General features: G+C 44.4%; 1 protein-coding gene across 1 annotated transcript in view; it reads left to right on the forward strand.

The window, feature by feature from the left end:
* Positions 1-1,042: 1,042 nt before the first annotated feature.
* The window catches only part of Phm (Peptidylglycine-alpha-hydroxylating monooxygenase), a 30,584-nt gene continuing 14,193 nt past the window's right edge, over positions 1,043-17,433 (forward strand). Inside the window, exons 1-7 of the mRNA XM_077699180.1 lie at positions 1,043-1,252; positions 4,726-4,783; positions 9,686-9,907; positions 12,051-12,134; positions 15,241-15,304; positions 15,954-16,018; positions 16,101-16,181. Of these exons, the coding sequence (XP_077555306.1) occupies positions 1,133-1,252; positions 4,726-4,783; positions 9,686-9,907; positions 12,051-12,134; positions 15,241-15,304; positions 15,954-16,018; positions 16,101-16,181 (694 nt within the window). The 5' untranslated portion in view covers positions 1,043-1,132. The remainder of the gene's footprint in view (positions 1,253-4,725; positions 4,784-9,685; positions 9,908-12,050; positions 12,135-15,240; positions 15,305-15,953; positions 16,019-16,100; positions 16,182-17,433) is intronic.

Consider the following 17,433-nt stretch of genomic DNA (forward strand, 5'->3'; position numbering starts at 1 on the left):
TCCCTTCACCGTTATGCGCGCTATAAAACGCGGTGCCTGCGCCGCTCCGCTTCATCGTTCCAGCGCCGTTCCTCCGCTGTCCAACGCTGCAACATGAACCCCCTATGCGTCGCATCTACACAGGGGTTCCCACGAGGGGAGGTGGCAGTTTTTTGCTGTATTTTTCTGTGTTTTACGGGGCCATGTTTTTCAGCACATTTATTAGGTGATTCGAAGAGAAATGCATAAAGTGTAATGCACAGAGGAAGAAACACAGGAAGGAAAAAGAATCAATTGTGTACAGGGATCTATACCCCCCCCCCCCCCCCCCGAAGGACTTCGACTCCCCCCAAAAAGATTCCACAACCACAAGCACCCTGCCTAGGGATTTATACAACCCCCCCCCCCCCCCCAAACATCCCACCGAACCCCCCCCCCCCCCCCCTTAAAAAAATCGAAATTCTGTATAAACCCCTGATTATGTAGGAAGTGTTTCCTTACCTTGGTTTGGATATTTTTCGAAGAAAAAAAAGGAGTGGCTCCTGCTGGGCCTTGTTGCTAGCCAGCCAATCACGCCAGCCTGAAATTACAGGAATTGAGGCGTCCACGCACGAAGAGGTTCGCTTATGCGATTATTGTAGAGCGAAAATGCACTGCGCATATTATCCTCGAAGTTCGAACCACCACTCCTATGTGGAAACCTTGCCGCCCCGCTGCTCGTCATGGCTGCTCGCATAGCTTAGGGTCCAAGATGGAGAAAAAAAATATCAGGTGCCTTACCAAGATTTAACGCGCTGCATCTAATTCTTTCTTATCGTTAGAATGTGCGACGAAAGCCGCGCGCTAGCGCCGGAAGCAGCGGCTACTGTGACGTCACGTCAAACTGGTCGCCTGGTCGTCAACAGAAACAATTTTTTTCCCGTAATTTCGAACTAACTCATATGTTTCAAGTTAGTAAAATAACCAATTTAAATTGAGAAGTAATATTTCAAAACGAATAATGTTGACAGTTTTTTGACGTTTGACGTTACGTCGATCACTATCATCATCGATTGCGTCCTCTGTTTGTGTTGCTTTTGTACTTTCGTTCTTTGATGGCGGTGGGTAGATCTGCGCCTATGATGTGAACAGCTGTTGAGACAACGCCAAGGAAATGGAGCGCGTTTCTGTTCGCCTAGTGCTTTTAGTGAGTGTCACGGTCGTGTGCATGTCGACGACCGCGTCAGCAGTAACCAAGTTCCCTTTGCTGATGCCCCACGTTCGGCCAACGCAGGTAAAGGGTTCATCTGAGATCTACGCTCCCGTTTTTGCCTCCAATTGTCATGCTGGCCCAAGTACACAAGTCTGTAAATTGTCACACGCCGGCTCGGCGCATCCATTCAAAGTGAGGGACGCGTCACGCGTTGTTTTAACGCAATTGCGACGGTAATTCGCGGTTGTACCCTCGAAATGCCCATATGGTTACAGCGTATAGGCCTCTACAGCTGTCCTTCATTGAGCTTGTTTTGAAGTCAACGATGCGCCTTCTGCGTGATCGTAAGCAACGTATCTGTATGACAATTCGCAACAGCTCACTTCCCGCTCTGGATCAGAACTGAATCAGGCGTATTTTTTAGGGGCTGTTTTTTACGTTGATAACGTTCACTCGAATCATCCTTGAGGTAGTATTTCGACGTACGCCACGATTGCGTTGAAGTGACATCGACCCGGTTATATAATCGGATCAATACTCAGCTGGCTCAGCGGGGCTGCAACTTGGAGTAGCTTAGTGAAAGTATGATGAGGGCATCGCTAGCAACCACAGCTGACGTCTTTATGTTTTGTGCCTTGCACTCAGTGCAACTATGTTGTTCAGAAAGATTCCCGCATGACCACGATCTCTGTATACATCTACAGGAGAATGTGGACCGTGTTGTGTCTCTGAAATACAAGCTATTCTAGTCCGGGCTCGAATATGTGTTGGTATGTGTCGCTGTTACACAACTGCCCTGTGGTCTCCGTTCAGCGGCATGAAGCACAGTTAATCTCGATGGAAACGAACGAAAGCAGAAGTGTACCACCGAATGCTGCATGCAGTTTTCTCTTAAAAGGGCCATGCAGACAAAACACAAGTTTAGTTGATTCGAAAGATTGCCTCGTTAGAATCATACTGACACCAGTTTTAACGTAACCTTCATTCAGATAATCTGAGCTATATAACTAGGAAAAAAGGGGATGGTGATGCGACCCACCAGCTCATTTTCCGCAACAGAACCGATGATGTCATGTGCCCTACTGTGCGATTGGCTGAGGCCGGCAAAAGCAAACACAAATTAAGCAGAGCTTATAAGCTTGCGAACGAGCTATTTATGCTTAAATTTGGGGCACATTCTTTTTAAAGCAGTAAGAATTGTGGAATAAACAGTGGAAGTTACGAAAGCGCACGTAAAAATGGATGTATTGATGCGTACTGCTGTTGGTACTGTGCGCACTATGCTTGTTTTAGCTGCACGGCACTGCGGCTCTTTGGGGTTGTCTCAGACTACACTAGGCAATTGTTGTAAGCCATGGCATCTTTTCGGACCGTATTTGTCGAGCAAGCACCATGTTTCACGAAACGATTATTTTCTCCCTGAACAAAAACAAGCCAGGTACAAATACAGTCAAAAGCAAAGCAAAGGCACAAAACGGCCGGCTGCGGTATGGTGACGCACTCTAGGTTGACTAGCGGTAAACAAGTCCCCACTTCGCTCCAAGTTTTAGCCTGAAGACCCGTTCTTATGATGTTATTGCAGACGTCGTTAAAACATATCGATTTGGTGGGAGAATCAATTTTATCTTCAATTGATTAATTTCGCAGTGGCTAAAGCAGTGTTTGCTTCTGGACAAGTGCTAGGGGCACTATAAGACGTGAAAACTTTTGTGTAAAACAAACTTGCATTTTGTCTGCATGGTCCCTTTAAGTGAGAGCATCCTTTTCGAAAAGGGTATGGGGGTGTACCTCATACGGGCTGGAGTTGAGAGAATGAGCTTCAGTGTGTGACAGTGATGTGTAAATAACCAGGCTATTGTTGGATTAGGGCTTAGAGGGTGTGAAACTTTACCAATGTAGCAAGTAAAAGAGATGTGCCAGCTACCTTAACCGAAACCAAGTGAAATTGTGCACATTTTTCTATAGAGCAAGTTGTTGGGCAAGTTGGTTCTGAGCTAAACATGTAACAGCGCGATAGGTAGATGACTTACAGGGTACACAGGATGAGCACTGGCTTTTCAGTTCAAGTTCTGACTTCTTGGTTGTTATATCAGTACAACAACCAAGGCATCTTTGAACAAGGGGCCCCTTGTTCAGGGATGCCAAGCTTTAGAAAAATAGGTGTCCTGTTCTCTCCCGTTCTTTTTTTCCTCAATTAATTCTTTTCTTACTTTGGTTACTGACACTTTTTGATTATCGCTCAGATTTTTCATTTATTCGTGGCTAGAGCAGTGTCTGAAACACTTTGTGGTAGTGTAGCTGCAGTTCTAGACGTCCCAGTAGTGTCTGAAGGCATTCGCTGGTTCCTTTCCTTATCTCAGTCTGTAACAATGTAAAAAAATGTTGCAACGCGTATGGCAAGCCACAGTCCAATCATGCCGGGGTATTGGCTGTAATTAGGGTGACATTCAAACAAAATGTACAGCTGCAGAAACCAACTGCAAGCTTTTGCACAGGCTGCGAGGCAGATGCAAGCTTGATAGCAAGAACAAATAGCCTCCTCAGCCTAGGGCATGTCGCTGTAAACTCGCACTATTAACGTGTGCTGTTTTTGGCATCATTTTTGAGACTCATGCGAGCTGACCTGTTCTTCATTGTGAAGCCTTCTCAGAATTGAAAGTGGTTAATTTGAAATAGCCTGACACTTTGATGAATAAAGTGAGTCCAAACAGTTCTGGCCTGTAGTGATGTTGCTCATACCTGTATTTAAGTGCTTAATTTCTCCAAATAGAGTGCAAGAAATTGGCAGAAATGGGCGTCACAACAGTTGCAGACTTTCTGCAGTAAATAGAATATGGCGCTAAAAACACTAGGACGAAGGTGCTGAATGTTAACGTTCCTTGTACGTGTATGTACATTAAGTTGAGGGCTTGACGGAAGCCCGTCTGGTCGGGAGACATGTTGAAGTAAAAACGAAGACACCGACCAACAGAGACTGTTAAAAACTTTAAAAACAACAAACACGACGTTTTGGCTTCGCTACAGAAGCCTTGTTCACAACGTAGTAAAGGAAAGTTCATGGACGCTTATCCTTCGTCCTGAGTTGAAACTTAAAAATATAAAAACTTCCACACCACACGTTTATTAGATGGGTCTTCATTGGCTGGATGGGTAAATCTTTATTGAGATTTCGGATCACTCTAAGGTCCACGGGACGAGAGGTAAAAGGAGGGGGGGAGGGGGGGGGGGATGGCTGCACATTACTAAAAGGGTTCTTTTTTTGCGACTCATCGTAGGCAGCTCTAGTTGTGTTGCTCTACTATGTCACCTAGGTTGCCATTGCATTCTGCCTAATTGAATGAATGAATTTAAAAAAAAATGTTACCAAGGCATGCATTTCCATGAGGCGAATGTGAAAGTAGTTATTCTCTGTGTTCTTTCAAAGTGGTTCTTTCATGTGCGCTGTGGGAGTTAACAACTCGCATCTGACGACTAAACCAATTAGGGGTTTTTGTTCTGATGTCGGCGGCCTAGGGAAACTCGAGCTCATTGTGTTTTCTTTCTGCGTGCTGCAGAATGAAACGTACCTGTGCACGGCATTCCACATCACACCGAACAAGCACAAGTATGTGGGTAAGTACACTGCAGTTTTGCCAAATTGAAAACATAGGTAATACGATTGGTATGAGTTACGTCGTTGGAACTGGTACCTTCATGCACGTGGAAATCTGTTGCATCCCTTCGTCTCCCTGCCACGCACTTAGCATTACACAAAAAGGGTGAGAGAAAATTGCTTTGTGCAAATGAAACCAGCCTGCATTGTCAGTTTTGTTAGCAAAGCAGAGGTTTTCATTAATTTTGTTATTGAACTTGGATTATGGTAGGGGGGTAGCACTCTCATGTGATGTTCTTGCTTTTAATTTCACTGTATTTTAGTGTGTAACAAAAACAAAAAAGGCGCTTTAACAAGTGTAATGTGATGTAAACACTGGCAACGTTGATTTTTCAGCACACTACCCGTTTCTGGTCGATGCATTGGTCCTCAAATTTAATCAATTAATGTAGATACTTACCTCTCACTCATTAGTTCATTGTTCATTACATGCGATGAACAAATGCCAGCAGCTTTGCTATGAAACTGCCAGCAACATGCTGATTGTTTGATCCTTGCCGAAGCTAATGTCGGATAGATTGGAGTTATTTTGTAGAGATGCGCGTGTTCCCACCCTACTTGCACAAAATGTTCAGGAAGATGGAAGGCAAAAGCCCATGACATGCTGAACAACACGCAGTGGTTTTATTTGAGGGTGCACAAAGGATTTCTTGGGAAGCTCTCTTTATTTTAACATTGACGTTTCTTTTTTCTTTTCTTTTTTAGCACTTTGTGCCTGCTGAATAAATGTATTTAAATGGTTCTGTAAACGTGAGGATTTCCAGCGGGACATCAGTTTCTGCTTTGATTTTCTGTGAGGTCTACAGTAACCTTGAAATCTTTGTGCGAAAGGGGCGATGTTGCAGACGATTAACTTAAACTGTCCCTAAATTTGAAATTGATGAATCTCAAGATAACAGAGAAATGAACAATCCATACTTATTTTTCACCAGTGAAACTGATAAAATTAGTCAGTAGAAAATAAATAAGATGAAAGTAACAATCAAGACAATTTCAGGCAACAATTTACAACAATGTTTCCTCTCAGCATTCCGCTAAGCTTACCACAAGAAGTGCTGCGTGAAAATGAGAAAGTAATCAAGCAAGCTGTCTTTAAAGTTTTCAAGTATTGGTAAACCCTTTAAAGGCTCTGAGCCTTTGCTGCACCTTTTAAGGGCACAGGGTGAGGCAAAATTTTGAAAAAATGACTTTTTGTTTTTCTTCGCAATTAGGGAAGTTCATTTCCTTGTGCACATTTTCCATATTCACACTTGCCTTAAAAAGTCTTATTTCTTGCTAAAAAGCAGTTTTCTCGTAAGCAAGTAGTAAGTGCCCACATCCTTTTATGAATGTTCTCAGGGTTTATTGTCATTTTTTTTCATAAAAAAACTTCCAGTTTTAGATCAAAATGCTTTTCTGGAACCAGCTGTATGAAAAAATTGCTTAGCAACCATTGCATAGCTGATTTTTCAGCGAGGGCAATCCAAAGACCCTGTTGTACGTTTTTTCCACATTTGCCCTTCGAAGCTGCGCACAAAAAAACATTTTTTTTGGGCTTTACACTCTAATGATTGCAACATTGGATGCTGTTCTTTCAATAAATGATGAAGCAACGCATGAGCCAGCATTTTGAAATCATTCAGACCAAAGCCTGGGTGCAACACCACCATCAAGTGGCTTAAAGAAGTTGACCACAAGCAAAATACTTTGTGAACAGATCTGTACGATGGTGCACAAAATAGTCAAGGAAGGACCGACGACTGGGTGAAAAGCAAAAAAATGACTGACTGTGATTATGAAGCTGGTGCTTTTTAAATAAATGGCTCCAGTGGTGTTTTTGGCAAAAAAGTATTCTTTTTCACCTCTTTTTTTACTTTAAACTCAATTATCTCAAAACAATGTTTTTTCTTAGGTACTATTATTTCCTATATCTTCCAAGACAACGAGCTGATTTTTTTTCCCTGTCACCTACGTAACTTGTCACACCTGCTGTACTAGAATTGAAAATATGCACGTTAGTTTTTTTGGTACACAACTTTTAAAACTAAAATAATGCCAAAATTTAGGTACTAACAGACAAAAAATTATAAAAAACTGAATTTTTTAAGAATGTTCATAATTCTAGTACCGTTAAAAGAGCACAAAATTTGAAAGAAAATGATATATACGTTATGTAAATACCTTTATTAGATGCCGAGAAAAATGTACCTCAAAATGGCCAAAAATGCATGGGAAGTATAGGGCTTACCCTGTGCCCTTAAATACAGTAGCCAACCGATTTTTTGGACCTAGAAGGGAGCGAAAAATAGTCCGAATAAAAGAGCAGTCCGAAAAATCCATGAGCCATTACTCCTATGGTACAACTGGCGGTTCCTCGGGAAAGTCCGAAATATACAGCAAGTCCGAATTTTTGGAGTCCGAAAAAAAACGGTTGACTACTGTATACTAGAATGAAAACATTGTTGTAAATGACATGTTTTATCTGCCCTGATTGGCATTGCAGTGCAGTGAATGTGTGGTCTGCCAAGAATATTTCGGCGTTCAGTTAATTTCATTTTATTACATTGAAGAGGCCTCTGTACAATGAAACAATAGATTCACTCAGGTGACGAATGGCCTGTCATTGCATCAGAAAATGACGAAGGACATGCAACACTGACATGTCCAGGGGAAGGCCTTAATAGTAAACTTCTGCTGCGGGAAAGAAAGACAATGCTAAAGCGGTAGTGAGAGCGGTCAGGCAGTCTGAAATTATTGAGTGGTGCAGTGAGATATGCGCAACAGAGGGGGGGGGGGGGGGCAATGTAAGGTTGTGGGAATTGTGGAAACCCACAATCCTGACTCGGTACGCATTTAGCAGACAAGGCACGTGAGGCGCTCCGAGATGGCACCTGGTTTGGCAGTGATAGGGTGGCAACTACGGCGGGGTTCGCTTGCTCCCCGGGAGATGGTGCGACCGCTTCGGCGTGAGCACAGAGCTCGAGGGATGTGCCAGCGTGGAGACAAGACTTGAGTAGTGGCGCTCGGCGCCAGCGGTTGGCAGAGTCGAGCGGTGACATTACTGCGTGCGGCAGCGGTGTGACCCGGGTCTTCCCATCCAGCCTGGATTGACCATCGTCCACTGGTAGTGCTGGAGTTTAACTCCGGCCGCTCAAGCAACGTAATACCCATTGAGGACGTTGAAAACGGGAGCGCTAGGGTGGTTTTGGGAATAAACTCCTTTGGAGATTGGTGTCAGTTGCCTTTGCGTCTTGCCCTGCCTCCCACACCAGCGCAGTAGATGCAGCAGCTGCGTGTGGAGCATTGTCCGAGCCAGATCCGTACCCACAAGGTGTGGGATTCAGAGTAGTGGGGCGATACCAAACCGGTTTTTTGCGGCAAAACTGGATATCGGATTATTTGGTTCACCGAAAATTTGAATTTGAAAGCTGGATAACCAGAGTGATCTGTTATCGTGTCTTGTTAATCGGTTTTGTTGCCAGATATTCGGATATCTGGATTTCTGTTTTATATGTGCAAGATATGTTTACGAACCCGAGTAGGTTTCTTGGCGTCAATTTTATGGTGTCACAGTTTCTCCATCGCATTTTTTTATCCGATTTCTTTTTTGTGGCTGCTCTCTTGCAGAATATATTTCACCCTCAACTGTCCGAGTATTCAAATGTCCCATTAACTGGCTATTGAAACCTGATATCTGGATAACCAATATAACCAGATAACCGGTTTGACGGATATTTGCAACAGTAATTAAGAGGTCTTTGAATGAATTTTTTTGAAGGAAGGCTAGTGACACGAACCTAACAATGGAATAGAAACATGAAATTTCACTGGTTTCGAACCTCGTGCGTCTATCATGGTTGTTGTCAAAATGCCCATGCTGAAAAAAATTGTTTTACAGGGGAAAGCCTCATAAAACTTGTTCTGGATAGCGTGCCAACAGCGGTAACAAATATCGCATTGGTAACAACAAAGGCGCATTGGAATTGCAGTTGTATTTTAGAGACACTTTTGAGTGTCAATATTTATGTATTGAGGGACTACTTCCAAAAAGGTATTCGTCTCTTAGTGAAAAACCTCTATAGAGCATCGATCATATCACAATGCTTGTCCAGCCATTAGTGTCTCATTACATGCTATTGTCAGACAGGACCGGACGTGTTTTTTCTACAGTGGGGGTTGTTTGTAACCTTGACTGTGGTTTTCAGAACAGTGATAGTCTTATGTTTTGCCGTGGTTTTGTTGTGTAGTAGTCAGTCCTAATGGATGTGTCAGTGGTCTTTCGTTCCCTTGATAATCCGAATGCCACCACTATCCTGGATTTTCAAACCACGCAGGTTAGTGTTTACTCATTACAACATGAATTTAGGCCTATCAGGGCAGTAGAAAAACTTTCCTCGCTTGCAAGCCAGGTGAGTCGAGCTGACACTGTCGGAAAGATAATCTGTGTGAGGGGGTGGGGCTGCTCAGGTGAAATTGAGTGTAACCTTTTCACCAGTAAATATAGGAAAAGTTGATGTCATCGTTGTGTAACCCCTGGGGTTAGTTATTTGAGCCATATCTCTTTACTTGCTATCATCTGTTATCTACATCATGAGACTGGTAATTATGTTTCGGAATGATCACCTTGTGGAATGTGTAATAATACAAGTACATCCCATTCTCCTTTGTGGTGTATTTTCAGAAGTATCTTTAAGATGTCACATTAGATCAGAATACGCACCTGTATACGTACCTGTGATGTGCCTGTATACGCACTTCCAGCACATGTATCTTAATATTTCGATTCCAGAACACTAGGGTTTCTCAGCTTCTAATTCGCTGCCAGCGCACTCTCGTTGGCTGCTGGCACACTGACGTCCATCTCTCCCTTCTTCCTGGCACAGTGGGCTTTGAGCCCAACGCGACGATGCACGTGGCCCACCACATCCTGATCTACGGGTGCGATGTTCCGGGCTACCAGGAGCAGGACTCCCCGCGGGCAGTCTGGGACTGTGGGGAGATGAGCCACTCCAACTCGGAGTTCTTCAAGGGCCCCACCTGTGCCAGCGGGGCACAGATCGTCTACGCGTGGGCCCGAGATGCTCCCGCACTCAAGCTGCCCGAAGGTGGGTGAGGGGCCACCATGGCGATTGGGTTGGTGTGGACCTAGAGACGTCCTGTGCAGGGAATGAAACATGATGGCGAAAGAGCATCGATGTATTGCTGGTTGGTTCGTTGAGTGTGAGATATGGGGGATACGGGTAATGTTCATTCTGAGAAGAGATAAGTGTGCTGAGTGTTGATGCTGGTGCCACTTTGTGTGTCCTTCACACGAATGCGCCATCACATCTGCCTCACTGAAGTTTCATTGCAAAAAATTGGCGCAGCTGGCACCAGTGGTGCAAGGCTGGAGAAACAGCAGAGCCGGCGGCCCCTCTCTCTTCATCAGGGACCCAGCTGTTGCACCTCACGTGGATTTCCAAACTTTCCATTGAAAGTTCTCCATCACTAGCAGGCTTGGATCATTTTGTCTGCAGGCTTTCACATATCTCTTAAGTGGACCCTGTTAGCATGTTAGCGTGGCAACAGGCTTCGTCAACTCGGCATCTGTAGCGCAAACCCGGCGTCTTTGCTGCCCACTTCAGGCACGAAGGCACGTGAACTGGCAAATAGAAGAGCATGCGAATGATCACGCCACAAATGGTGGGCTGAGTGTTCTCAAAGGTCAAGCTGGACGACGCTGGACGCTCCTCACTTGGCGAGCTCCTCATTTGGCACAAGCCCACGCACAATCCTGGTCTACGCCGGGTGCTGCTCACGAGGCGCACGCTCACGTGTGCTGGGCTGGGATGAATTTTCTGGTGGCACTCAACTTCGGAACTAAAAGCTTACTTAAACAGCTTTGCTGTTAAAAGTGCCTCTGTATTATAGCTTGCTACCAAATGTCTCCTGAAGCCATGCATTGTCTACGTGGACATGTTGTCTTGGCACCACTGTAATATCTCCATTGCAAGAAGTTGACGTGTTACTGCTGTTACGTTTATGAGTGTTAATCTAAACTCCCTGGGCAGCAGACTTTTGAAGCACTGCTTCCTACTGTGACATTCGCTTACGATAAATGTACGGCTCACTTTTTGACATTTTACAGTCATCCTAGGTTAAATTAGGCGTCTCTTTCAAAAGGACAGCAGCAAATTGAAAAAAATTATACTTCATTTGCTTTTGTCGGAAAAAGAAAGAAGATGCACAGAATATCCACATCTTGTGCTTCTTATACTGTTGTTACATAGAGAATTTAATGTCCTTTCAACTAAAGGACTTGGCTGAAATCATAATTTGGTAGAAAAGCATTGAATATTTGGCAATGTGAAAAGCATCGAATATTTGGCAATGTATTCTCGAGAAGCAAGATGTATAAGCTTCTCTATAGCTGTTTTTACACCAGTGCTGGCCACTTTGCTTCAACAGTTGCAGTTTGCTTTATCTGAACTGTCAGTTACCTGGCACTATGTGGCAGTGATTTCAGTCCGGTGTAAAGGGCACTACTGTGATTTCACGATAGCGAATACTATTTTGCTTTACTGTTTTGACAGTAAGGCAAAATAGGACAAGAATTGCAGGAGTCACCTCACAAACACATTGCTGGTGAGTACAGGATGCAAAAAAAAACTCTCATTTACACAGGGTTTAATTTATTCTGGGGTACCCTGCTGTATAGAATTCAGAGGGCTGTGAACCATTCACAGGCACAAATTTTATTGGTGTCTTAAACTCTAGTCGCATAGCAGTGGTAAAAGTAATTCCAGATTACGGCTTACAGGCTTACAATTTCTAAGAAAAATACCAGCATGTGGGCACTCGGTTGCAAAGCTGCGGGGTCTACAGGATATTTTGGCTGGGTTTTCATGCCACTGGTGCCTAATTTGTTCCAGGTATTACAATTCAAGCAGAGCTCCTTTACGCCTAATTACATTTTGTTGGATTCAGACTCTCGTGCTTTTCTGTTTTTGTGTTCCTGTGTGTGTGTCGTAACACAGCGTAGAAGTTGCTGGTGTCAAGCTACCAACACATTTCGGCACCTAAGAAAAGCTGAAAGATTAAGACGCTGATTTAAAATGCACGTTACCTGTCCATTGGACGTACAAAGCTTTACTGAAGTTGAAGATGGAAACGGAAATGCGTAAACGGAGGGCTACATTTCTTATGAATGTGTCGCAGGGGCTTGCCTCAACATTCTTTGTATGCTCTTTTCTTTTTCATTTTTCACAGGAGTGGGCTTCAAGATAGGAGGCAACAGTGGCATCAGGTACCTAGTGCTACAGGTGCACTATGCTGATACGACTGCTTTCCTCAGTGAGTGTTGCTGATTTGCTTTACAGGTGCTCGTCATTTGTGTAGCGAGTGCTGTGTCATCTGTTTTTGTGGATGAGTTGCTAAAATGCCCATTTGATGCGCTAGAATAGTCAATAAGCCTATGGAACTGAAACTTGTGACGATGAGTACTTTTTTGTCCACGTTTCGTTACTTTTTTTTTTTTTTGTCGGCTGCTATCAGAAAAGTTGTGAAGGAGAAGATTGCAATCTTGTACAGTGCAGCCTGGGCTTTATGCGCACAGAAAGTCGTTCAAAGTGGCGACTGTGAACGTCTGCCATGGTCGGGCATTTGCTGTATCCTAGCTACACTTTTGCACTCGTTCATTTTGTTTCAAATATGAGGCCATTGCCTTAGTGCACACTAGGGTGGTCACGCCGCGCTTGCTTAGTATAATCGATCGTTTATTATAACGGCGGCCGTTATAAGCGGGCTCGACTGTGCACTTGCTTTTGTGGCATGCCAGTGCCTGCTGCTTGAGCTGGTGGCTTTGTTTTTTATTCTGTTATTTTAAAGGAGCCATGAAGAGAAAACACAAGTTTGGTTCATTCGAAAGATAGCCTCATTGGAACCATACTGACATCACTTTTAACACAAACTTCGCTCAAATAAGCTACATAATTAGGAAAAAAGGGAATGACCATGCGACCCACCAGCTCATTTCCCGCAACAGAACCTATGATGTCACACGAGAATGCTCTGCGATTGGCGGAGACCGGCAAAAGCAAACGCAAGTTAGGCAGGGCTTACCAGTTTGCATAGTGAACTATATGCCCGTTAAACATACTGCACATTCCTTTTATGACACTAAGAACGGTGGAGTAAACGGTTGAAGTTCCGAATAAACACGCAAGCGTGTATGCCAATGCGTACGAAACTACCGCCAGCCGAACTCAACATCTCGCCGTCGCCACCGTCGCGCAGACGAATTTTCGGGTTCGAGGCTCTTCGGGGCCAACAAACCGTCCCAGCACGCACAGCCGCGACCTTGCTTGGTATCGTAATCCCTTCAAAGGAGGTTGGCCGTCATATCGCCAACCGGCAAAGGTAAAAATAGAAACGAGGGGAGTAAGGAACAGCAAGCAGCGACGAGATAGTGACAGTCGTCGCAGAAGTTTCGGAATGGTGTTGGCTTGCTGCTGTTGTTAGGAGCTCGTTTCCAGTTTACAACCACTGAAAACTTCAGTTTGTTCGAGTACTTTACAATGAAATTTTGTTGCTGCGTTTTGAAATGCCCATGTAGTACGGGCAAATCGTCGAGGGAGTGCGACATCCCCGCCGGTGAGGAGATCTCCTTTCATGTGCTGCCCAACGACGAACCTCGGCGAAGCAAGTGGCTACGTTTTGTGAACTTTGCAAACGGAGGAGAAAGAGAGCTAAAGGAAGTACGAGTGTGCTCGCTTCATTTCCGAGGAAGGGATTACGGCAGGGACCCTTACGTTAGCTCACTCCTGGGACATGCTGACACTCGTCGCCGACTTCATCAAATCGCCGTCAAAGCGCTCTGACCTTGGGGGAAAAAAATGTCGTACACACCGCGCATTGATGCTCGTATCTTTCTGGTCGGAGCAGAGAGCTCGCGCGAACGGCTTTCCATACACGACACCGGCCAACTGGCATAAGTGATACTGCTACTGAAATTGAACTATTATTAACCGTAATAAAAATACGGCACATACGTACCAGTCTGTATTCGTCCGTCGCGACGGGGCTGACGAGGCAGCGGTGCCGACGGCTGGGTGTTCGTCTTTTGTGGCTATCGCGGAATGGTCGCTTTCCGGTCCATCCGCGTATCCCACAACTCCTGCCGCTCGTGCACTTAGAAGCATTGAGCGTTTTTGTGGTGTGAGGTTGTTAAATGCAAGCCCGATCTTCTCGGCGAGAGTTTTGTTCTCCGGATCAGGCGATTCCATGACTAGGGCTGCGGGGGCACTAGGTTTTACTAGTATTTTTAAAATGGCCGCCGTCTCGGTCGACTCCCGCGTGTGGGTGCTATATGGAGTCGACATACTAAGTATCTGTTTCATGGAGCGGCTCGTATGACACCATTGTTCACGTCACGGAATGTGAAATTTTAGCGGGAGATTTAAAATTTTGGCTTAAATTGCCTTATTTCTCAGTGAATAAAGCATCATTTGCTTCCGGGAAAGCGCTTACGGTACTATGAAACACCTAATCTTTCGAATAAAACAAACTTTTGTTTTCTCTTCATGGCTCCTTTAAGTTTGATGAGGGACACCGAATGTTCTCTGGTGGGCATCTGTATGGGTTTATGCGGTACTGTCACGGTGTGGAAGCCAGAAAATAAGATATATTTGCACTATTTAAAATTGAAAGTAAAGCTAACAGGAGAGTATAGTATATGTTGTGTACGGTAGCAAAAGCGTTCGTCATCTTCCTCTAAAATGCATCCTTAAAGAACAAAGCCATGGCCGACATTTTGCTCGGCGTCTTCAGCTCCTCGAATTGTCCGATCACAATATCGTTTGTAAGTGCAAAGCACTTTAGGGGCTCGCCTTCTCGTCGTAGCTTGCTTGCTGGACCCAAGTAGAGCCACGTGGCGTTCTGTCGTAGCGGCTGTCGTCGCGACGTAACTCACAGGCTTCGAAAGCCAAGCGGTTTAGTTAAAAGCATTCGAAACTCGTGAACCGCTGGTGCTTCTCATACATCTCCCCGTTGCTTAGCGCAAAGAAAACTGTAGGTACGTTTGGGGCAGAATATACATAATGAACCGGCAGCGCCCGCGTCCATTTAGTTAGGAACGCTGGTTGGGTTGGTTTTTACGATAATAAGCGAAAAAAAGTGGCGGTGCAACGCCGGCACGTGCGGGAGGAAAAGCAAGCACAAAAAGGGACAGAACTTCCACTGGCGCAGTTTCTGGCAGGGGCGCACAAGCACTGCGAAGGCGGGAAATTTGAATTGCATTGGGTGGTAGGGGTGAGTGGGTAATGGCGTTACAGCCCATTATGGCTAATCATTGCTCTGCACTTTTGACAGCTTTCATGTTGAATGGAACGGCTTTTATTCTTTTTTTTCCTTTTTGCTTTCTTTTCTCACTTCTCTCCCTTTTTCTTTTTTTATATTTCAGCTAAAGAACGCAAGACTGACATGTCTGGAATTGTCCTCAACATTCTGCCTGGAGACACATCGCTGTGAGTACTGCTCATGTGGCAGCATGAAATTGCGACGTGCACCGGTGACTTTCTAAATGGTTCAGTTACGCTTCTTAGGCAGCGAAGTGTGCTTTTTATTTTCATGCAGTTCAGTTTGATTTGCCTTATTGCTAGCTTTTGGTAAATGCTTAGCAGTGCAGTCAACTGGGCCATTTGGGCTGGATGTTTTGCAGACCTATCTTGAGCGTTTACACATGACAGTGAAATTTGAAATGCCATCCGCACTTTCGATTTTCGAGGTGCAAAGCTCGTACCAAATATCCTCTCTCTTCTGTCTCATTACTCCCCCCCCCCATTTGTCTATCTGTCTGTCTGTCCATTGGAATTGGATTTTTAAAGCCCCAACTTTTCAAGTGCTCTTGAAAACCTTGAAAAAATTTTAAATTTTTGTTCCAGTGCCGACGAGCACCATTTCAGTATAAGAGGCACAGGCAGTTAAGCCATCAAAAGTGAAGGAAAAAACTGCATGATCTCTTTGTGTGACATGTTCCCATTTTTCATAACAGCATAATGGTTGCCTTTTATGCCGCTTGGCTATTATATTTGTGCGTCTGACACAGTTCTGATTGTGCTGTTTTTTACGAGACATCAGCTTTAACCAGTGCCAATTTTGCCTGCCTGCTTCCAGTGTAAAGCGACGAGCTGGGATTTATCTTCTTGGGACAGGAGGAATGATTCGAGCTGGTACAACTGGTAAGGATATATTTTTCGTAGTGTGGAAGACACTTTACCGTGGTGACCTGAGCGTCATTTTTTTCCCTTTCCTTTTTCGCAGAACACTTCGAGACTGCCTGTCGAATGGATGAACAGATAACACTGTACCCCTTTGCATTCAGGACCCATACACACAAACTCGGTGGGTGCATCTTTTTTTTTTCTTTTTTCTGTAATTTTAGAAGTCGTGGTTTTGATTGATGTGGAATTGATGCGCAAAGCTCCATAAACTATAGCAGCTATGTCAAGAAATGGAGGCAGCTCGCACAACACGTAAGACTTGAAGGTAGCAAAGCTGTACACAACCTTCACGACCATTATGATGGTTTTAGTCGACGGTTGCAGCAATTTGCTTCTTCACTGCTGCCACAACGACCTTTACTTCATCGTTGTTTCTATAAGTGTGAGCTTCTCTCATTTTTTTGGAAGTGATAATCATTGGACGTCACTTTGGAGGCGTGTATGCTATGCCTGTCTTCTTCGTTCAGAGCAAGTGTTGCCATAATAACGGCAAATCTGGAGGGTTTTTTTTTTTTTTAAACCAGTCTTAGCCAATTTCCCAAGTGAGTATGCTTGGCTTGCAAACGTGCGCCGATGACACTGGGCGGTCGCCGTGAGGCAAGCACACATGAGCGCTAGGCATTTTCTTGGTATTTTTAACCATGGACACGAAAAATTATGATTTGCTAAAGAGCGTCGCTCATAATAAACAGCTCAAGGAGTGCAAAAATCTGCTTCGAAGCCTTCTTGCACTGTGCATGTAATGCAACATTTAGAAGGCCAACTTGCGTGATTGCATTCATGGTAGACTGAAACGAGGATAAGCGCGCAATTCTTTTTTTTTTTTTTTCATTTATCAAACTACAAAAAGATCATTACCTTTACTTTCAAAGTGACGACTTGCTTACGTATTCCTTACACCTTAAAAAACAGCTGCTGTTGCACCATGTGTGTGAATACAGTTATCCATTGGCAGTTACGGCATCATAGTAACACTAATGCCAGGCTTCATAGCACACGTGCGTGTGTGTTTGTGCACTAATGTGAATACAGCCATCACCAGTATGTTCCAACCAATTCCTTTGGAGGGAAATTTAACTCTGCATATTTTGTTTCCCTCCACATTGAAAACACTGCCCTATACGCTGCCGATATTATGCGACTAAGTTTCCAGCATACAGCTTCAGTGCACTGTGCAGTGATCCCTTGTCTATAATTTTTCTACTCAGATGGGCTTTGCAGAGATGCCTGCAGTTTCTCTCTATGTTTGACGAGTTAACATGAGCGCACATGTTGTGCAGTAGTAGTTAAAAGGGCCATGCAGACGAAACACAAGTTTAGTTCATTCGAAAGGTTGCCTCGTTAGAATCGTGCTGACACCACTTTTAACGCAC

This window comes from Haemaphysalis longicornis, unplaced genomic scaffold (assembly GCF_048455015.1).
Source record: "Haemaphysalis longicornis isolate Haplotype H1 unplaced genomic scaffold, Haemaphysalis longicornis Haplotype H1 scaffold_2, whole genome shotgun sequence".
Lineage (NCBI taxonomy): Eukaryota > Metazoa > Arthropoda > Arachnida > Ixodida > Ixodidae > Haemaphysalis > Haemaphysalis longicornis.